The 23,897-nt window shown below is 37.2% G+C and overlaps 1 protein-coding gene across 1 annotated transcript; it reads right to left on the bottom strand.

Annotated features, from left to right (window-relative positions):
• Window positions 1–3,855: 3,855 nt before the first annotated feature.
• Window positions 3,856–23,285, bottom strand: LOC121431953 (cytochrome P450 1A1-like). Its single transcript, XM_041629747.1, has 9 exons — window positions 23,086–23,285; window positions 19,364–19,537; window positions 16,634–16,727; window positions 13,885–14,043; window positions 12,628–12,836; window positions 12,333–12,455; window positions 9,940–10,179; window positions 7,737–7,835; window positions 3,856–7,153 (listed from the first exon to the last, which is right to left on the bottom strand). Exons 1-9 carry the CDS (start codon window positions 23,252–23,254, stop codon window positions 6,897–6,899), a joined length of 1,524 nt encoding a protein of 507 aa, XP_041485681.1. The 5' UTR covers window positions 23,255–23,285; the 3' UTR covers window positions 3,856–6,896.
• Between the last annotated feature and the right edge of the window lie 612 nt (window positions 23,286–23,897).

Below are 23,897 nucleotides of genomic sequence, written 5' to 3'. Positions count from 1 at the left end.
TCTTGCCTAATGATATAATTTCCTATGGCGGAATATGAGCGCCATGCATCTGGGCAACAATAAGGTATTTGTGAGCAATATCTGACTAGATAACCTTTTTTTCTCTAGTAATAGTGACAAAACATCTTATGGTTTTAAGTTTCCTTTTATGTTACTATGGATTCATTTTATTTGCTATTACGTTTTTATTTTAATCATGACTGTGAATAATTGGAATGTTAAGTCGAATATTTCCTTCTTTCTGATCATTGTAGTTTCTTTTTTTTTATTATGGTGGGCAACATTAATGTACAGTATACAGCATATTTCAACCGTATACACTGGTATATATCCGATCCGAGCATTGGAGGGGATGATAACAATATATTGACCTGAAAATTCAAAACATACGGGACACCCCTAAACCAAGGGCTCCGTGTACGGTGGTAAATAACAGTGTACATCATACTAATATCTTTCAGTTTAACCCTAAATAGACTGGGCTATTTCGACGCCTAAGAAGACGGGGGGGGGGGGGGGAGGGGGCTGATTCAGCCTCCCCTTTATGATCTCGGCTGTCGATCGCGCGATCGCGACGAAAATTGGCATGTGCGTTACCCATGGCATTATCTACAAAACTAGGATATCATATTCTGCGAAAAATCTCATTGCTCATTAATTATGCTAATTTATGCGTAAAATCATAAGTTTGCTCTAATTAATAAAATAATGCCCCTAAAATGCTAATTTTTGTTTCACATACTCTAGATAGGCATCTGATCAAATTTATTTTTCAAAAATTACGAAAAAAAAACATTTATTTTGTTATGTATTCTATTGTTTTCTAAATTTCTTAAGTATTTCCTTGTTTTTCGACTTTTTGTTTTTATTGTTTTTTCAATGGAAATTGTCTGGGACTTTATTTTGACCATAAACAAGATAAAAACTAATTGATTTTAAGTAGTGAAATGAAAAATAATGATACATTTATGAATTTTGGCTAAAAACATTGTTTGCATTGGATTTGTACACAAATTCACGTTTTTGAGTAATTTTGGGTCTGCATGCACTTACGAAATGTTGCGTAATTTCGGACCCGCGTACCCAGTGGTCACAATTTTGGTCTCAAAAGTTGCGCGAGACTTGAAAGTAAAAAGTCAGCGATCGACGTGTTCAAAAAATTCCAGACTGCGAAAAATGTTGAGGGGGGGGGGGCTGAGAAAAAATCAGCCCCCAGTCTTTTAAGGGTTAAGGCCTATATTGACTTTTTTTCGATTGATATGTATATAGTAATGGATTTGTTTTGATATCAAGTAATGAATTACAGTTAATTCAATATGCAAGCGAGTGAGCAAAATTTCGGTAGTTGGAAGACAGAATGGTGTCCGAATGTGGTGTGTAATTATCATATCACTGGTAATGTATACGTAGGTATATACTTTAAATGTGTACATAATAGCGGTTTTCGATGGCTATATTGTAATGGATTTGTTGGGATATGAAGTAATGAACTACAGTCAGTGGCGTAACTACGGGGGGGCATGGGGGGGCACGTGCCCCCCCAATCGGCTGGCAAAAAAAAAAAAAAAAAAAAAAAAAGGGGAAAAGAGAGAAAAAAGAGGAAAAGGAAGAAATACGTAGGGGGGGGGAGAAATTGTTGTTTATCATATTGTAATATTATGTTATATAACATAAGAAGCATTTTTCACAACTTTATGAAACATTATTTGCTTAATTGTGTCTTCATTGTTCCTGGTGCTCGCATAGACTTTTTAACGAGATATATAAACCTGCTGTACTAAAGCCTCCCGTTTTCAAATCAATATACAACAAAATAATATATTTCCTCGCAATTAGAGTTATTATTGTTTTAAGTAGTGATATATTCTTCTTTTTCATGACTACTGAAAGTTATTGCCCTATTTTAAGGTCTTAATATAAAACATTTCCTGTCCGTGCTAACGTTCGCATTAGTGGATTGGTGAGATTTCTGCTCTTCATGAAATCCTAAAATCAGTCCTTAAAATGTCAATTTTTCTGATCTGAATATAAAAAAAATTTAACTCGCGCTTCGCGCTCGCTTCATTTGGTTAGTGAAATACGTTGGGTCTTAGTGAATTCCTACAAACAAGCCTTGGAATGCCCCTCTTCATGTCTGAATTTCCTAGATTTTCAGCTCGCGCTTCGCGCTCGCAGTATTTCATTAGTGAGATGCGTATAATAATCATGATTACAATGACTTCAAAAAGTGCTCTATGTGTTTAGATGTAATTCTAACAAAATCAGCAAGCGCTTGGCACTCGCATTAGATGACTATGGTGAGATATGTATACTCTGACTTAATGGATTCGTAACTATAGTCCTTAAAATATCCATGTTTGTGGTCAATATATACAAAAATTTCAGCTCGCGCTTCGCGCTCGCATCATTTGGTTAGTCAAATACGTAGGGTCTTAGAGAATTCCTACAAACAACCCTTAGAATGCCCCTCTTCTATATTTCCTAAATTTTCAGCTCGCGCTTTTGCGCTTGCAGTATTTGATTAGTAAGATGCCTATGATAATCATGATTACATGACTACAAAAGGTGCTTCATGACTGTGCTTAGATGTAATTCTAACAAAATCAGCAAAGGATGGCAATAGCATTAGATGACTATGGTGAGACATTTATACTCTTAATGGATTCTAAAATATAATCCTTAAAATCTCCTTGTTTAGGGTCAGGTACAAAAAAATTTTGCTCGCGCTTCGCGCTCGCATTGTTTGTTTAGCGAGACAGTGTTAAGTATCATGATTACAAAACAATTTGCTTATAATGTCAATTTTTAGCCCTCAATATCAAAAATTTTCAGCTCGCGCTTCGCGCTCGCATTATTTAATCAGTGAGATACATATCCGTTTGATGGCACTGCATGTCCTTAAAATATCTCTATTAGGTCAGTTTACCTGACAACTGAGCGCGCTTCGCGCGCTCCCTAAGTGACCCGAATTTTTTGCTCGGGTGCCCCCCCCCAATGCCATGACCCACGGTACGCCACTGACTACAGTAAATAATGACTGGATGACAGAATGATGACCAAATCGAATTTCAAGGAATTTTGAAAAGAAAAAAAGAAGGCCAATTTGGGTTACATATTTCTCATTCCCCCACACCTTCCAGAATTCCTGGGGTGCTTATGAAGAATAATACACGCTGTACCCCAGGAAACCCGCTGCTCAGGACCATGTTTTAAGGGGTGTGTATTTATTTGAGAAATGCGGCAAGTGAGCGTAGTGAGCGATCGTTGAAAAAAAAAGTTGCTTTGCTACAGTCGTTTAAAATTACATGCATGTATTACAGAGGATGATAAGGATGAATTATCAATAACGAAAACTTTAGAAGAAATATTATTTTACAAGTTATCTCACACTTCAACAAAGATGCTATTATCCCCCCCCCCTTCCCCACATTCACGGCAGTGTACATGATATAGTTTAAATTGTTTTATGTTCAAAGTTAAAACCACATTTAGTCCTTTGGTATCATACAATTCATAAATGGGTGTGCTATAACTATTTTCTCATCATGCAACGGATTGCAATGAGCTTAAGGTCGGGTTTGGCATGGCGGACCAGAGCGAAAATTGGGCCAATTTAAGCACTTCGAATGTATTTAATGATGAATTCCCGCATTAACTGTAGTATGAATAACTTGATGATTAAAGAATATCGTTTCTGTCGTGAAAAGTGGGTGGGGGAAATTAATTATAGATGCCACCCCCCTCTCCGAAAAGTATGGGGGTATATCCCCACTCCCCTCGTTATTTACACCGTGACCGTAAATAAACAACGTCAAATAAAGACCAGACTCAAAAGAATAAATCTAAACAGCAAAGTCATGTTTCTCCTTATTTTATTAAATGATACAAATTCACATAAATTCATTGTTCAACACAGACATGAAAGTTCAACATATATTTAAAAGCATTTAATGATGATCCATCATATTTGAAATAGCTGGAAATATGTATATGGTATAAAATCCAATTCATTTAAATAGTCATTTTATATAGAGCAGAGGTGTAATCATCCAAACATTTTGAGGGGGTCAGATATGGCGTATAGGGCAACATCTATAAAAAGCTGCAAGCGATCGAATATGTCGACATTCTTATTACTACAATAATCAAATTTCTGATTGATTTTGACATCAAAAGATTCAGAAAATAATTTCATATTTCACCATTCTCTTTTTCCTTTTTTTTTCTCGTTCGTAAAAAAATTGGGAGGGGGGGGAAGCGCGCCCTTCCCTCATCTTTGCATCACTATATAGCCTTTTCCTTTCAGTTACAAAGCGGTGCACACGCATACTACTCCATGTTTGGGCTACGAAAACAATAAGGAAATAATGAAATTAAATTTCCACAAAATCCTTGTTTTATTACAGTAACTTTATCTTCTCAAATAAGTGTTATACATGCACAAAAAAAACATCAGGTAACTGAGTAATCCCAAAATGTTGTACGATTTCCTCAGATTCATTACATCATGTGCATTAATAGGACGTGGAAAATGATCATATTTCAAATGTTTTTGCACACCAGGTATCCGGTGAATTTCGTTGAATTAAACACAATATACATGTTGATAAACAAGAATTGATGTAAAAATATATTTAGGCCCAATCTACCTTTGGAGCATTTATTTGAGTATTCCATTTATTTTTCAATTTCAATTAAATTGATTGACCATTAAAACATCAAACTATCATAGAGAAAAGACATAATACAAGATTACAAAAGATAACATAAGAGTCTTAAATCAAATACAAGGTACATATTATGGTCAGGACTACTGTGAAGCAAAACTGTATTAGTCGGAACCCTAAAGATATGCAATTTGTATAAATTTTAACAATTTCGGGAAAACCATTTGTTTACTTAATCTATGAATATACCGACAGATCTTCGTCAGTTTCATTGTCTGTAATCAATGTCTCTTAAGGAGTAAGAATTACGTCTGTACATTTAGGGATATCTCTCTTCCGGTTATGAAGGATAATTGTTTTCGCAGAGTAAATTCTAGAAAATTGCAATCAAACTTATTTCTTAACCAAAAGAAGTGATGCCAATTTTGAAATAGGGATTTTTACAATTGTATTGTCGTTTTAGTTTGTCTCTTTAAACTTAATTCAGTATATGTCGATTGAGTCGTGTCAAATTTTCTTATATTTTTGGCATATTTACTAATGCGTGTGAAAGTTTTGTGAGAACCGTTAGTTATGTTTGAAAAAAAAGTCTGTGAAGCTTTTTTTGGTGTGTCATCTGTGAGAGCATGCACGCTTATCTAAAGCGGCCCTCATTAGTGGTATTTGTGTGGGGGTCATCTATTCGAAAAGAGGATTTGTTGTGTTCGATAAGACGGTCAAACGGGGCAGGAGGGCAGAATCTCCTTTGTCGTATTCATAAAACGAGCTCAGAACACCTCTCATATGCCCAAGGATTTCTTAAAGATAAATGTAAGTAGTTCCATTTACCCATTGTTACCCACTTTCATTTCTCCTTATACTCTGAATACGTCACTAATTCAAAATCTCGTTATCCTCAAGTCAAATTTATCCAATCCAATTCACTTGCATCATAAATCCTTCCAATCAGCTTTCTCGTATACTATATCTTAAGCAAATTTTGAAACCTCTGCAATTACTTATATTTAAAAATATTCTGTTGATTCATAAACCCCAAAGTATTAATGATAGTACATTTTTCTTTTGCTTTGTGTATTTTTATAATTCTATTTTGATACTGTTATGTTTTATGTTTTTTAATGTAAAAGTTCTGTACAATTCAGCTCTTGCTGCGAACAGTCTTTGAATAAAATACCATTATTATTATTATTATTATTCCAGTAAACACTGATTTCATGGGAAAGTCTATAATCCCAAGGTTACTTGTAAATATTATATCACAGTAGATCAAGATCTGGTACAGTTGGGGCTTATCGATATTCATTTTGTAATATATTTCCTTCAAAAATGTTTAACTCAACTTCATGACTAAGAAACACACTGCTATTCAGGCAAAAACTTAATCTGATGGTAAAAATATCCGTTTGCATCCAAATGCCCATTTGGTTATATTCAAAAGTGTTCCCATTTTTCCTTTAACGAAAATACGCGCCGCCCTTGCTTTAGTCTGGCAACCTTTACTAAGCACTTAGCATTTCAAGGAATTAATTCCTGCCAGGACTGGTACCCATTCACCTCACCTGGGCTGAGCGCAGCACAATGTTGATAAATTTCTTATTGAAGCAAATGCCATCACTGGGATTCGAACCCACAACCCTCTGTTTCAAAGTCTGGAGAGTAATCCACTGGGCCACAACGATCCATAAATCATACATTTCTGTAAATACCCTTGAGACGATGCTACATGGTTAAGTGGCTGAAAAAGGCTTTACATATACATACATATATACATATATAACCAAGGCAGAACTTTATTTTTTCTTCATACTATGTTACAATTTGTGTCTTTTTGAGGGAATACTGCACCGTATACCATGTTAGATTCGTAGATTAATCTTAACCATGTCAGTATACATACATAAGAAAGCACATTAAAAACAGAGCAATGACCCGATGGAAAGGACAAAAAAAAAGAACAAAGGATCACGCCAAAATCGTTCTAAACTAAAAATATGATATCAAATAAACATCAAAAGCTAAATTTTAAATACAGATGAATTTTGATAATAACATAGTATACAGTATTCAGACAAACTACCAATAGGACTGAGAACTACCATAATATTCAGGTACCCAAGTATATTTACCCAGGGTAGCCACTTCAGTTCCGAAAACTGTTCTCCCAGTATTCATCTACAATAAAATATTGATTGTTCTCTATTAGACTTAGAGCAAGTTAAAGAACTTATATTAGTCACGCTTGTTGATCATGATCTCATAAGGCCGCAAAAGTCTTCCAGAAGCTGTCTGAGGAATCATCTTTAAGATGTCTTCAGACTCCTTTCCAGGAACCCTGCTGAAGGTATAGTTCTGCATGAACCATGTGAAGATCAGAAAGAGATCAGCCTTGGCCACGGCTTCACCGAGACAACCACGACGTCCTGCTCCAAAGGGTAGAAAGCTTGAAGGGTGATCACGGACAGTACCACTGCTACTGAGGAAGTGATCTGCAAGAAGAAAATTCCCAAGAACACATCAAAAACACACCACGGGCAAAACGTCACGTAACATATAACCCACATACTGCACAATTACATTAAACATGGTAGTGTGTGCTGTTCTGCCAAATACAACCAAACTGGCTGGATTTGAAACTTATCCAACTAGTTCTGTGTTATCATCAGGTCAGTGCTAATCATACAGCTTAATGTCATATTTAATAATGGCATTTTTTTAGTTAGAACTCGTCAAGTTGGTCCTAACCCCCAAGGCTCACAGAGCAGAGTAGTTATTCATCACAGCTATCGCATCTTTATGGTGGGCGTGGGATGATTTGAATTGATTCACTAGACCGGACGAGGTTATGCTAAGGGAATTGATTAAATCGATTTTATACCTGACATAAACTTGTCTAGTTGGTATTATTCTTATGGGCCTTATATATAGGAGTTCATCACAAGTATTACCCCTTTATGGTGGCAGAGCCGGTGGCAACGGTGGGATAACAATTGTACTTCTTTTTATAATAAAATCTAAGACGATGGGAGATAGTACCTGATGGGCTTTTATTCGTGTAATGAATTTCCTTACCTGGAAGAAACTTGTCCGGTTGGTCCCATTCTTGAGGATCATAGTGCATGGAGTAGGTATTGATCATCACCACCGCACCCTTGGGGATGGAATAGCCTCCTAGAAGATGATCAGATAACAGAAACCATTGCAGTAAACAAATAAGAACTTATGTACATCAGACAATACGATATTTTAAAGATAAAACGAGCGATATTCACTGTAATTTATGAACAAGATTGGGCCTTTTTTATACACTGTTTTAACACACGAGGGTAAGAACCACTCGGAACACAGACTGATTTTAGCACCATTTTTCTTATGTGTAGAGAGTTTCCGAAAATATGACTGAATTAACATAGGACGGTACTGAAATGAGCAGGCTTTTTTCCTGTCACAATGCGGTTCGGGCTTGACTACCTATAAGATCGTGTTTCTGAATGCTTCCTAATGAAAAAGGCACATGACCTGGGCTCCGTAACACAAAGGTTTGCGATTAATCGCAAATATGCAAGAACCGCACTGATTGGTCCCTGGTCAGTATTTCAAAACTAATGCGCGCGTAACATTGATATTGATTGGTCAGTTCATTTAACGATTGATCGCTAATCTTTGTGTTATACCCCCATCTCACTAGATGGAGATTCCGCTGCGATCGTCAAAAATCGACAAAGCGTGGTATATCGTAGCTTGAACGTGGCTTGATCTTTTCAATCTTCTCCGTCGTACCTTGATCTTTTCAGAAGCGGCAAGGATCGCCACCATCTTCCTGGTCGCCACAAAATTTTGAACATGTTCAAAACTTACGTAGCGAGATCGCGGAGGTGCTAAAGCGCATCATAATCGAGTCAAGAGCGTATTACAAACGACATATTCGTAGCTGTAACGGAGCTCCAACGCATAAAGCGTAGTAGAAGCGCATTAAAAGCGGCACCGATCGCCCGTGTTTTTCAGGCCCGTTCCCAAGACAATTCTGCTACGCTGCTTCCGTTTACAAGGCGACTGCCTTGCGCTCGACACGCTTCACACCGTTTCCACCGCGACGCTTTCCCTTTGGGTGGCATGTGGCACACGTTCTCAGCCCGCTGCAGGCATTCGCGTTGCGCTTTTGCTGCGCCGCTGATAACTGGGCAGCGATTGAGCAGCGACCGTCCGCGCTGCTACAAAACACTGTCCCGATTATCACATTTTCAACAGATTACGAGGCGACACCACGACGTTTTCAAATATACTTCCCAGAAAAAGGACCAAAAAGGGCTGCCGGCGCGGCGGTCCAAGAGGAAGAAGAGGTTATGGTGGTGGTCATGGTGGTAGAGGAGGAGGAAGAGGGAGTATACAGGAGGAGGATGAAAAGCTGAGCCAGCTTGAAAGAGAGAGAAAAAAGACGCTCACATTTCTTGATGACGAAATGGGTTACCTCCGCAAAAATATATAAATTGACTGTTTTAAAAATAGAATGAATTCTAACTACAGTGACAGTAGACAATATTAGAATTTTTTCACTGATGTATTGATTGGGAAAGCACATTTTATGGGGATTCTGGCATTGTGCCCCCCCCCCCTTATGAGTGCTCTCACATCAGTAGACTACTTCTTATAAGCAAATTTGAAAGGAATTTACCTAACAATTTTGAGTTACAAAATTTTGTGAAAAAAAATAAACAGAATATCAAAGATTTTTATGCTCTTTTTGGCCTCCTCCTTCTCCTGTCCTCGTATCAGGTCCTCGTATTCAACTTCTAACTGATGTTGTTGTATAATGCTAAGATGTATAAGTCCAACCAAATTCTGGACATCCAGCTTGGTCGGAGGTTGGCAATCGACTGAAAAATGTCTCATGTGCCGCGATTAATATGCCGATTGCTTGAAATCGTTTCAAGAGCCCATCATGAACGTAACACAATCGCTTCATTCGTAGCACCACCGTACCGAGGTCCTAATTAGCGTATGAGCCTCGTTGTAAGGTCGCTTTGATCGCAGAAGCAGCGCATCACATCTGCCTCAAATCGTGGCAAGAGAGTGGCAGCGTCGTACTATCAGCGTATTACCATCACCTTCAGCGCAGGTCCGTCGCAGTGAAGTTGCAGTGCAATCGCCTCTCAGGCTAAAAATAGAATTCGAGGACGATTCTGCTACGCTTTGCGGGATTTAGACAGATCGCCATGGTCGCCATGATCGCCATCCTAGTGAGATGGGGGCCTTACGGAGCCCTGGATATAATTACCAAGTGTTGTATCTCTTGTAGTAGCGCGAGGCACTGAAGTGGGCAAAATACTACTGTACCGCATCACTTCGTAGAGAGTGGCCTCCGTGTAGGGAAGTTTTCCGCGGTCACTGATGGTAGGTAGATGATCACGGCCAATGACATCATCGATCTCGGTCTGGACCTTTGCCTGGAATTCTGGGTAGGTCACAAGCAGCGCCATGGCCCAATACAGAGTCTCAATAGTGGTCTGGGTGCCAGCTAGAAATAAAACGAGCAAGAAATATGCATTACCAAGAAAAAAAATCCAAGAGCAACATTCTAAATTGCATTTACTTAACGATAAAGACGAGATATAACTTTTTCGCCAAGTTGTAGATCGACATGACGGGACTAGGCCTACATTAGCTCGCAAAGTCTTAAAACAAATTGTTTCTCGACATGGCGAGATACCCTATCCGTTAATTTGACTTACGAATAGTTGTCGAATTCGTGTGGTACATTTTCTTATAGTAAGTCGCCTCACAGATATGGCGAAGTACCTAATCTTTCCAAATCAACTTGTGTCTTCATAGCGTAATACAATACCTAGCCAAGTCGACATAATTATAAACATGATACCCAGAGCAAGGGTGGATCCAGCCTCCGCCAAGGGGGGGGGGGGCGACATTGTTGTCACCTCTATCCCCCCCCTGAGATCTCGGCCGCCGATCGCGCGAGCACCGCGAAATAAATTGCACGCTGGTAGTGTGCGATGTAATCTACAAGGCTGTATGGTAAAATTTTCCAAAATAATGAGATTTTATTTTATATGAATTAATTATGCTAATTAATGCATAAATCATACTCTTTGCTGTAATTCAATAAATAAAGCTCCTAGAATGCTAATTTAGGTAAAAATATTCTTTGTAGCATTCTTAACAGTCGCAATTGTAAAAAAAAACTTTGGTTTGGAAACAAATTTCATGTATTTTTTTGGTTTTTCAACCCTTTTTTTTCATCAGATTTATTGCACAACCTTTTTGAAGCATAATTATGCTTAAATCAATTGATTTCAGCTGTTAAAAGTAGAAATAATCATATCTTTATGAATAAGATGAGAAAATTCAATTTGCATTGACTTTGTACATAAAATCACGTTTTGGAACAATTTTGGTCTGACATGCACTTACAAAATATTGCCAGCCCCCCCCCCCCCCTTAGGAGCTCGGCCGTTGACCGCGCGATCGCGCCGAAAATTGGCACGCGGGTTGCCTGGGACATAATCTACAAGATTGTATATTGATTTATTTCATGCGAATTGCTATTAAATGATTATGCTAATTTATGCATAATTAGTATGCGAAATCATTCTTTTTCCTCTAACTCCCTAAATAAAGCTCCAAATGTACTAATTTTTGGTATCGAAACTCTTTGTGGTGTTCTTAGCAAGTGTACATAAAAAATGCGATATCAAATCATTTTCTTATGTATTATATTGTTTTTTGCAATTTCTTATGTATTACTTTGTTTTTTTACCTTTCGTTTTTCATTGGTTTTTCAATGAAATTCGTAGGGAACTCTTCTGTGATCATAAAAAGCATAAAATAAATACATTTAGACTAGCAAAACTAAAACATAATCATGCATTTATGAATTTTGGTTGAAAACACAATTTGCATTGACTTTGTACACGAAATCACGCTTTTGAGCAATTTTTGGTCTGACATGCAGTGCACTTACATAGTGTTGCGTAATTTTGGAACCACGTACCAACGCGTGACGCAAAATTGGTCTCAAAAGTTGCGCAAGACTTGAAAGTAGAAAGTCAGCGAGCGGCGCGGTCAAAAAAATTTGAGCGGCGAAAATATCGCGCGATTTGTTGAGGGGGGGGGGGGGGCTCCGAGGCCCCCCCGGCCTAGATAGGGTTAAAGTGAGTGCTGTGTACATTATTTCATTGGCATAAATATTATTATAGTGCTGCCTGTAGCCTGTAGGTTTCCCACAGGCAGGATTGTTACATCCCGGGGTTACAGTGTGCAAGTGGCGCGTATTATCACCCCGGCTTTAATTAGCTTGGCGGCCGTAATTATATACTTACAGCGCACACGCATTTCAAGGAATTATTCCTACCGGGTACCCATTTTCATCACCTGGGTCGAGTGCAGAACAACATAGATACATTTCTTGCTGAAGGAATCTACGCCATGGCTGAGATTTGAACCCATGACGTTTCAAACTCCGGAGACTAAATCCACTGGGTCACGTACGTTCCATTATTTTATTGGGATCATGGGATTGGGAAAATGACGCGAAACAGGGGACATAATGGCCCATCAGGTGATTCAATCTTGATATAATCTGACCCCATCTGACAAACAATATCCACCATTCTCCCGAGTCAATAACCCCCCGTAAATAATCAGAAAGTATACCCGAAAAGATGTCTAGAATCGTCTGCAAAATGTGTGTATCTGTCAGTTTATCTACATTCTCCCCTTCTTTCCTTGCATCTTCCTGGGCTTTGAGGAGCAGACTATAGAAATCATTGATGTTCTCTGTGAAACAAACAAACAAAAACAGACAAATTGTTCACGCTGGAAAGATCATATTTCTAGCATGCGAAATCATGTACCGTCGTGACACGTTTTGTGCTTATTATATTCGCTATTATGACATCGAACATAAGAAAGTGATTCCACAACATTATAGTAGAAAACATAATCTCACCTGAATCGTATCTTTTTCTAGACTCGTCAACCAGTGCACGCATCATAGTGAAGAACCTTTCTGAGCTATTCTTGATAAATCGTGGCCCACTTGTGGGAACGTATTTGGCCCAAGGGAAGAAATCCGCGGCTAGACCTAGTCCAAATTGTTCATTGAATTCGTCAGCCATTTCCACCCATTTCACAACAACGGGAGATTCCAACTCGTAACTGAAATGAAAATAATTTTACAAAGAGAAGACAATGATTGTAAAGCTTTGATTTTTAAAACACAGATGAGTGATTAAAGAATGATAATAATAGGAAGCCTATACTACTACTTCTTCTACTACTACTACTACTATACTACTACTACTACTATTACTACTACTACTACTACTACTACTACTACTACTACTACTACTACTACTACTACTACTACTACTACTACTACTACTACTACTACTACTACTACTACTACTACTACTACTACTACTACTACTACTACTACTACTATACTACAACAACAACAACAACTACTACTACTACTACTACTACAACAACTACTACTATACTACACTACTACTACTACTACTACTACTACTATACTACTACTACTACTTCTACTACAACTTCTACTACAACTTCTACTACTACTACTACTATTATACTTCTTCATCTACTACTACTACTACTACTACTACTACTACTACTACTACTACTACTACTACTACTACTACTACTACTACTATACTACTACTACTTTACTACTACTACTACTACTACTACTACTACTACAACTACTACTACTCCAATGACCGGGGTAATAATATGCTGTAACGCGCTTTGAGCCATTCTAGGAAAAGCGCTTTAGAAAATAATTGGCTATTATTACTACTACTACTACTACTAATAATAATGATAATAATACTTATCATTATTATCATAATCATGACGATACTAACAATAAAAATAATGATTATGACGGTGATTATCATGATGATGACGATAATAATAATAATGATCATAATCATAACAACAACAACAATAATAATACTAATAATAACGATAACAGTGATAACAATAACGATGAAACAAAACAATAAATAAAACCTGTTTAAGCAAACGTGCTTTGTGAAAATAAGCGACATTTTAAAATCTCATAAATTTCTTATTTCTACATTCGATGAACTTTTGATTTTTCTCTTGATCCTCCAAATCAACTTTACGTTGGGGTGGACTCAATTGCCCTAGTCTTTGTTTCTGTAATGCAACCTACCTTGTCCCAAAACACATCTGTGTAAGGACATTGTACATGAGAAGAGTGAGGAGAAGCTTAGGGTCGACCGGTTTGCCTTCCTTCTCGGCAAGATACTTTTCAATCTTTGGATAGACACTCGAGATCAAATCCTGGAGTGGTTTGCCGGTTGCAAAGTGCCTGTATTGTTCGTAAAACACGAGATAAGATTTTATTATTTCTATCGACCCCCAGACTGAATAGACAGTTTTACAAAAAGTCAAATTTATGGATATTTCTTCTCTCGGGCCTAGTAACGAGTTATTCAATTAACCTGTACCTAACAATGTTATTTCAATACTTGGAATCCACATTGCATACATTAGTTTTTGCTATGTCGGGCAAACATCGGGCAAGCTTTCCGGTTGTTAGGGGCAACCTTTGTTAAACTGGTATGCATAAAATTTTAATATGTTAGTAAACCGGTCTATTCATTTTTACGTCATGTAAGAGTGAAAAAAAAGGTAGAGGTAAAAATATCATTAATAAATTGACAGGTTAATAGCGGCATGGGCCGAATGAATATATAACATGCCATGATTGTAATCCTGGCTTGTCAGACTTTCTAGTCGGCAATATGGGCTGTAATCTGGTTACAAATAAGATGTATCATTATTTTCTTTTAATTATAGGCCTTGATCATACCTTTGCTTCCATAGAAAGTACGTGGTTCAGGATATTTTTTGTTCCGGGTGTGGTGGGGTGGGGGGGGGGGGGGGGGGGGGTGGGGGAGGAGACAATTTCTCTCCCAAAGGGTCGATTCTGTACATAAATCGAAAATCAAGAAGGATACTCGCCCCTCCCCCGCCACCGCCCCTTCCCAGGATCACCACCACTGTCAATTTTGATTGCTCAAAAAACGTGATTCCGTGTACAAATCAAAGCAATTTGGGGTTTTCAACCAAAAATCATGATAATATGATTTTTTTTTATACTTTTGTTGATTTTATGGATTTATTTTATGTTATTTATGATTGCAAAAGGGTCACCAACAAACTTCATCGAAAAAAGACAAAGATTCGAAAAAACAGAGAAATACATAAGAATATAAAAAAAAATGCATAAGAAATTCATCATATTTTGTCAATTATTTGAAGATATTGTTAGAAATGTAAACATTCATATACTCTCACAAAATATAGCATTCTAATAGCTATATAAAGTGAGTTAAAGGCAAAAATATTATAAATACAATTTTAGGGCAAATTTCAGTCGCTAATTTGCATAATTATTTGATTTGAATAATATATAAATACCCTGGTCTGAAATAGCCCAGTTGAAATATGTTTAAGCTGACTTCGATCAAAGTCCATTAAGCCGAGTTCGTGGGTACAAAGCTCTCTGTATGCATACGCAACGATTTGCGTCAGTAAGTGTGTTATCAGTACCTCCATTAATAACATGCACCAAAATCACATTAAACCATCGAAGAAAACATTGAAATGACGGTTGCTTTTGTACCTGCTTGTATTCATGACACCTCTGCCTCAACAAGTTACACGCCATTTTGAAAAATGCCCATTTTTAAAAGGTGTGCATGATCGTCGAAAACAGAGACAGAGATTTATTTTTTATGAAAGTAGTTCTTTTTCTATGTTCACATCATGAAGGATCAAATCACCAAATGGATTATAAAACATACAGTTTAAGTCAATGATGTAAATATCACATTATTGTTAACAATAACTGAACCCCCAAGGTTTCCCCAACTCATTCCCTCGACTTACTCGTTCCCACGATACTTAAATCAGGGATATGGAACCTGCTTAAATCTATAAGTCGAAGGCACCGGCGTAAATCTGGTCCGAGTGAGGGAGGGGGGGGGGTGATAGCAATATACTGAGCTGAACATTCAAAACTTTTGGGGGCACTCCATAACAAGGGATGTGTATATATCGCATACAACCGCAATTCCGTAGCTTCGTTATTCCGAAGGTTTGTTAGTCCGAAAACGAAGTGAGGTTCGTAATTCCGAAGGTTTGTTAATCCGAAAACGAAATGAGGTTCGAAATTCCGAAGGTTCGTTAGTCCGAAAACGAAATGATTAACGAACCTTATTTCGTTTTCGGATTAACGAACCTTCGGAACAACGAACCTTATTTTGTTTTCGGATTAACTAACCTTCGGAACATCGAATCTTATTTCGTTTTCGGATTATCGAACCGTCGGAATAACGAACCTTCGGAATAACGCCACAAATGTTCGGATCAACGAACCCTTTTACGTTTTCGGATTAACGAACATCGAGGTATAGGCAATTTACGTGTTTCGGAATTACGAACCTCCGGAATAAAGATCCTTCGGAATTACGAAGTGTAACCGTATATACCCTGGTATATACAATGTGTGCATAATACACTACCACTTTCGGTGGTTAGTATACAGTTAGGCCTATTACAATTTTTTTAAACTATACATTGTTTTGATTGGGATTTGTCATCGGTCTGTTTAAAGTCGGTTGTTGGTGTCTCTTCCACGACACAAAAATAATTCAAGAACACAGAATGACAATGAACAGCTGTGAAGTCTTTGTCAAAAATTGCTGAATTAAGAATACAGTTTCGGAGCTGACGAATAATTGTAAATAATGTCAAGAGTCCAGGACGAAACTGCTGTTTTGATTTACCAATTTTCGACAAAGACTTAAGTAGCTCATTGTCATGATGGGCATATGACAATACATTTTCTATGTTCATGAAAATGTTCCATGTCGCTGTGCTGAAAAACTCACCTGAGAGCAGTATGAGCCAACTTGCGATGAAGTTTCCAAGTCTCACTGTATGGACTAAATGCGATGTCCTTGAATCCTTCCGTGAAAATATCCACTGTGATTAAGTATTGCGTCAACAAAGGTTAATCTCTTTCAGTTCCTACTGAATTGCTCAATTGTAAGACGAAAATATGTTCATGAGCAACCCTCAGGCATCACTGATTATTATATGAAAATATTTGTTAAACTTCAAAATACCTGTATATAGAAATACAAACTGAAGTTGGAAATTGATTCCAGAAACGAGCACAAACATTGTTAGAGTTTGGCCTATGTAAGTCACCTCCGATCAAAGATCCTTAACACCAAAACAAAAGGATTGATTATGTTTGAAACGTTAAGGTTTCCCTTAGTGTATGGTGCATTTTTTGTATACGCTGTAAATGTGATAGGCCTACTACTTAAAGGTCCACTCCGCCCCAGAAAAAATGTTGATTCGAATAGATATATAAAATCAAACTAGCATAACGCTGAAAATTTCATCAAAATCCGATGTAAAATAAGAGTTATGACATTTTGAATTTTTGCGTATTTTTCACAAAACAGTGATATGCATAATTCAGTGGCACAGATGAGACAGTCGATGATACCCCTCACTCACTATTTCTTTTGTTTTTATTATACAATATTTCATTATTACAGATTTGATAAGGACCAACTTGACTGAACCATATTTAACAATGCGTATTCCACATGTTCAGGGAGAAATTAATCGCTGTTTCACTTAACAATGAGGAGAAAATTAGAATATTTCATGCAAGAAAAATACAAAAGAAATAGTGAGTGGATGACATCATCAATCTCTTCAATTGCATACCGATCAGGATGTACTGTTTTGTGAAATTAAGCGAAACTTTAAAACGACATGACTTATTTTACATCCAATTTTGATGAAATTTTCTGTGTTGCGCTAGTTGGATTGTTCTCTTTTTGTTCAAATCAACTTTTTGTTGGGATGGACTTGTCCTTTAATTTGTAGGCATATCGTCTGTAAATTACTACGATCAATCAACTTAATTGAGGACGTCGATAATTCGAGTATTTTTCTTTAATACTTTATTGGCAAACGCTTTAATTTTCAGTACTATTTGCCAATTTGCGTAAAACTGTAAGCTAAATAAATATTGTAATAGTTTTGTCCAGTGGCGGCGGCGTACCGTGGGTCACGGCTTGGGGGGGGGGCACCAGCAAAAATTTCGAGTCACTTATAGTGAGCGCGCTCAGTTGCCAGGTAAAATGACCTACACTCTAAAAAATGAAGTGCTAATTCAGCTCTTAAAGAGCGTGTATAGTGACTGCACTTCGGAGTGCTGATTTGTTTAGTTCAAATTTTAACGAGAAAAATCATCACTCCGAAGTGCAGTCACTATACACGCTCTTTAAGAGCTGAATTAGCACTTCATTTTTTTTAGAGTGTAATAGAGACATTTTACGGACAGGCAGTGCCATTAAACGGATATGTATCTCATTGGTTAAATAATGCGAGCGCAAAGCGCGAGCTGAAAATTTTTGATATTCAGACCAAAAAAGGGACATTATAAGCAAATTTTTTGTAGTCATGATCCGTACCTGTCTCGCTTAACAAAATTGCGAGCGCGAAGCGCGAGCTGAAAATTTTGTATATATTGACCCAAAACAGGGACATTTTAAGGACTATATTTTAGGAATCCATTAAGAGTATACATATCTCACCATAGTCATCTAATGCGAGTGCCAAGCGCTTCCTAATTTTGTTAGAATTACATCTAAACAAATGAAGCACTTTTGAAGTCATTTTAATCAGCTTAACATTTAGGAAAACCAGACCTGAAGAGAGGCATTCTAAGGCTTGTTTGTAAGAATTCACTAAGACCGCATGCATTCCACTAACCAAAATGATGCGAGCGAGCTAGAAAATTTCGTTCAAATCAGAAAAAATACACATTCGGACTGATTTTAGGAATTCATGAAGAGCAGACATCTCACTAATCCGCTAATGCGAACGTAAGCACGGACAGGAAATGTTTTATACTAAGACCTTAAAAGTGGACAATCGCATTAAGTAGTTATGAAGAAGAAGCATACAGCTGTATGTCATTACAAAAACAAAAAATCGAATTGCGAGGAAATATATTTGGTGTATATTGACTTGAAAACGGGAGGTTTTAGTACAACAGAATTAAATATCTCGTTAAACAGTCTATGCGAGCACCAGAAAAAATGAAGACGTAGGACCTGAGCAAAATAATGTTTCATATAGTTATGAAAAAAATGTTTCTTGTGTAATGGACCCCTCAGAAGAACAGCCGTTAGGCTGAAGAGGGCTATCCAGTCCATGTGTTGGAAAATGAATAAATAGAAATGAATAAAAATAAAATAATATAACATAGCATTACGTAATATTACATAAAATAATACAATGTAGCATTATAATGGACAATAAATTCGTCTTTCCCACTACGTTTCTCTTCCTTTTTCCCTCCTCTTCTCCTTTTCCCCGTTTTTTTTTGCCAGCCGATGGGGGGGGGGGCACGTGCCCCCATGCCCCCCTCCCCCGTAGTTACGCCACTGGTTTTGTCAATCAAGTTTTGATCGTAAAATACTCAAATTGTCGACGTCCTACGTCTTCGTATGAAAGAATTATAAAGAAATATATATATAAACGGAATGTTATTATCATTGTCATTATCATAATAAATTATGAGCACTTACTAGAATAGAAATCAGGACGATCTGCAAAGTCTACACCCTGTTTGAGTACGGCTTCTTTGATCAAAGCTTGTCGGTTAAGAACGACCATCCATCTTTCCCCGACCTTAAACCCGAAGATATCACCGTACTGCTTAGACCATTTACCAAAAACCACTTCGGGAGAATCGTTCATACCTGGATAAACGGGAGAGGTAGAGTATATTAATATTGATTACACGAAGTTCGACTTTCCGAGACGTCACAGCGACTACTTGGAGAACAATCTTGGGCATCTTAAGACCGAATAAACGTTTATGCGGGGGACATATCGATCCGCCACTGAAGTCTCCAAAACGTCGTATAGACGTCTCGTTTGTACCTTAAGACAGAAGGAAATTCTATGTTGGAGAGTCTCTGCGAATGCAATCCCTGAGATGTCGTACACTGTTGAAAAAAAATCCTTAAAATAAAAGAAGTTCCTGCAGCATATAGTCTGGAGAACTCTTGCATGTAATCTAAACAGGGAATTGGTTTTTGGTGTATGGAACCTTTAATTTCCTTAAATAAAACACCCTTTCCCCCTTTTAAACAGACCTGTTAAATTACAGAAAATTTTTGTTTTAATGAAGTTACAGAATTATTCTGTAAATGCTTTTTACAAAATCTTCTCTTTTTCTGTAAAATCAGGGTTTTTTAACAGTGTGGATACGTCTCCTGTGTACCGTAAGTCCGAATTAATTTTTATGTGGAAGACTGGCGTACGTCTCCGCAACTTTAGTAGAAAAATGGCCTATCATTGAAAAACTTAGTCTCCTCTTTCATCTGGTGTAACTTTTGACTGTTACTTTTTCATACACGAGTACATGAAAATAATCTGATTTTTTTAATTTAGATACCACTGCCAATTAAGTATTATCAAATTAACGTAAAGACTCTTAGCGTTCTTACTCTAAGTTATGATAAATCTTCGATAATGAATGTTATTTTCTTTTACTGGAATAGACTGTACATGAATTACACGTCACTCACACATTGCCTCTCGGAAAATATATAAAACAAAGCCGATAATCAGCGATGTTTTATCATAACTTATTGTAAGAATCTTCCTATCAGATACAACTCATTTTTTTAAATTCATGCATAAAGGAAAAAAATGTATATGAATAAAGGATGCCAAAAGGATACCCGAAATTAATTTAGCGGACAGTATCTTCATTTAGAATAGAAAATACAAAGAGTCGAATGTTCCATATCTGCTCTTTAGCCCAAATGACCCAAAGTGACCCAGAAGTAACTTCTTACGTTTCTTAAAAGGGCAAGTGAATGTTTTGGTAGTAGATAGATCATATCTGTCTGGAATGGATTTTTTATCCACCTTTTACAATAGAAATAGTTATCCAATGGATTATACGAATGAAATGAATGCAGAACAAAAACAATAAATCAAATCAAGCCCTTCCAAGTAAAAGTTGACTTGAACACGGTCCCTATTTAAGAATGTACGGAGTACGAAAAGTTCCCTTCCTTGACTTGAATTAAAAGAGAAAAGTGATGTTTACTGTTAAATCTGCACAGAATTGGAATATCATATATTTCATAAAAAGAAATACAAAATAAATATAGTCAGTGACATCATCAGCTATCTTATTTGCAGTTCACCGGGGGGGGGGGGCACTTATATTGACGAGTGGATACCATGCGCGACCCCCCCAAAAAACACGTAAAAAGGGTGTCTTTTTCAAGACAGGGCATGTTACGTACGAAACGTGATAAGGGTGTCAAAAACACTAAAATAATGAAAAAAGCGTATCTATTTCGCTAGGAAATTTACGTGTTTAGGGTCAAATTTGCGAGGGTATAAACAATCAAGACTAAAATGTTTTATAAAGGATGTACTTTTGCCCCAGGACTCAACACTCCGTGTTTAGAGTACGATTTGCGCCAGTTGGGCTGTACTAAACTCAATGATGTAGGTAAAGATAAAACCGACGACCGACGTCCGTGTTTGAAATATCGCTGTACTTGTTTAGGGGTACAATTCAGGGAATACTTGCCAATAGTATCGTTTTGTTTCCAATACTTGTTAAGGGATGCATTTTCAGAATATGGAAAATATGTGTTTGGGGTGCTTTTTGAGATCACATGGTGGCGCATGGTATCCACGGGGGGGGGGGGGGGCAGAACACTGTGATGTATATATAACATGCAAAATCAAGTCTGAAAATGTCATAACTTTCTTATATTATATCCGCTTTCAATATTTTTTTTGCATAATGCTCGTCTCACTTTTCTCTTTTTGTTTATTCGAATCCACTCTTATTCGGGTGGACTTAACCTTTTTAAAAAGACTCTTGCATTTCCACAATTGCATTTTCATTGAATTATTTCATAACATACCAGTTCGGTTTTAGTGCTTTTTTTTGGGGGGGGGGTTAATTTTTACCTTGGGGCTTCAACCTGTCTAACCATGGTACAGAGTCACAAAGAAAACATAATGCACTGATCTAGCCAATCACCAGGCTCAATACGTAAACCTTTGAAAATGATTTTGCGCCCCGCCAACCAAAGCCCGATAGTTCTTCGCCCAGTTTAGTAAAGTGCAATGACGTAGGATCACCAGTGGCAAGGACGATTAACAAAAGACTTCGTGCATGGATAATAGCTTTTCCCTGAGCTTTTCAATCCACATTCATTATATTCATTAATGGCGCAGTTTCATTTCGTGAAAAAGTCATGTTAATGAATGCAATGATATTGACCTATATTGGGCAGATGGATACTGTGGGCATGTTCCAAGTCTCAAGAAAGATAAGATCAAATAACGGACGACCTATATCTCTACCAGCACCTTGATTTATATCACTGATAGAAGGTGCGGGTAGAATCTAATGTTTACCTGGATGCGCAGTGGTCGATATACCACCACAGTAGATTAAGAATAAGATTCTACCACAATTAAGTGCATTTTCATATTTTTGTATTTTCCTTCTTTATATCACCACTGTCTCTTCTTTTCTTGATCTCATCCATCCTCTGTCTATAATCTTAACAGGTTTCTTCTCATCATCTATCAAAAATATCCCCTTTATTCAGTTGGTATTTATTCACTAAATCTCATCTATTTCGACCCAGGAGGGGGTGGGGGGCGCTGTCATACAAGTTATATAGACACCCTGCTCGTACAATGACTTCCACAAAATAGAAACAACAAGTATCTCAGAGTCCGAACTCTCAGGGGCGGCGGAACCAGGAGGGCACGTATTTGCCCTTTAAAAAAATCCCGTAAGAAAAGAGAGCCCTTTTTCAAAATGGAAAGTTTTTTTTTTTAATAAAATACCCATTTTGAAGTAAAACATAATATATTTTAGGTTAGAATATCACAATTTTTGGGGCTCTTATTAGTAAGGTACTAATGCTAAAAATTTCCAGTTTTCAAGTTGGAATATCAACAATTTTTGGCTTCATGTTTTGCGCTCGCATCAATTATTGTTTAAAGAGGTAGGCCTACTCATTCCGTTCCTGGCTACAAACTATGGAAATCGTCCTTTTTTTCTTAATTAACTATTCTTTTTGAAGTAAAGCATAATACATTTTATGCTTGAATATCAAAGATTTTGGCTCGCGCTCATAATAAGAATAATGATCATTATTATTACCATTATCATCTTCATCGTCATTGATGATGACGGTGGCGGTGATGATGATGGTGATACAATAATAATAATTATGAACATTCTACTCACTGAATATGCTTCCAACAATAGGTAGACCCCTGGGACCAGGTGGGAACCCCTTTGGCCTCATCATGGTCCACAGGGCCAGAGTAGCAGTGACCACTCCAAGTGTTGCTGTGATGGTCAAGGCATTCAGCTGACCAAAGCTGGACTCTCCACCTCCAAGTAGATCAATCATGATGAGTGTTTGTTTTCACTAAGCTATAAAAATGTTTTAGAAATATGAAAAAAGGGAAATAAGAATTATTACAATGCAATGGTATGTTTGCCCCTGTGACAAAGATAATGACATGCAAGAGAAATACTTGGTATTAAAGGACAAATCCACCGGATGTAAAATTAGAAAGTTATGACATTTCGAAATTTTGATTTATTTCATTAAACATTTGTATTCATATCATGATTGGTATGCAAATTAGGGGACTGTTGGTCATCCACTATTTCTTTGGTATTTCATTGTTTGAAACATTCAGATTTTCTCATTGTCGTATGAAACACAGTTTTAATGTTCCCCCTAAATATGTGGAATTACCTTTACTGTTCGCTCAAGTTGGTCATTATTTTCAAATCTGTAAAAATTGTGTGATGAAATAAATAAAAAAACAACAACCAAACAATAGAAAAGGGAGTGGAGGAGATCATTGACTATCGCATTTGCATGTCACCTAGTTGAGCATAAAACTATGTTGTGAAAATCCGATTTTGGTGAAATTTTCAGGGTTTCGTGAAGCATACCCCCGACCAAAATACATTTTGAGTGCCCCCCCCCCCCGGGATCTTGTGTTTGTTTTTGAGGCACTCTCATTCAATGAACATTATCA

The sequence above is a fragment of the Lytechinus variegatus genome, chromosome 18 (assembly GCF_018143015.1).
Source record: "Lytechinus variegatus isolate NC3 chromosome 18, Lvar_3.0, whole genome shotgun sequence".
Taxonomy (NCBI): Eukaryota; Metazoa; Echinodermata; class Echinoidea; order Temnopleuroida; family Toxopneustidae; genus Lytechinus; species Lytechinus variegatus.
Note: the sequence above shows the minus strand (reverse complement) of the source record. Positions and strands in the feature narration are given on the sequence as shown.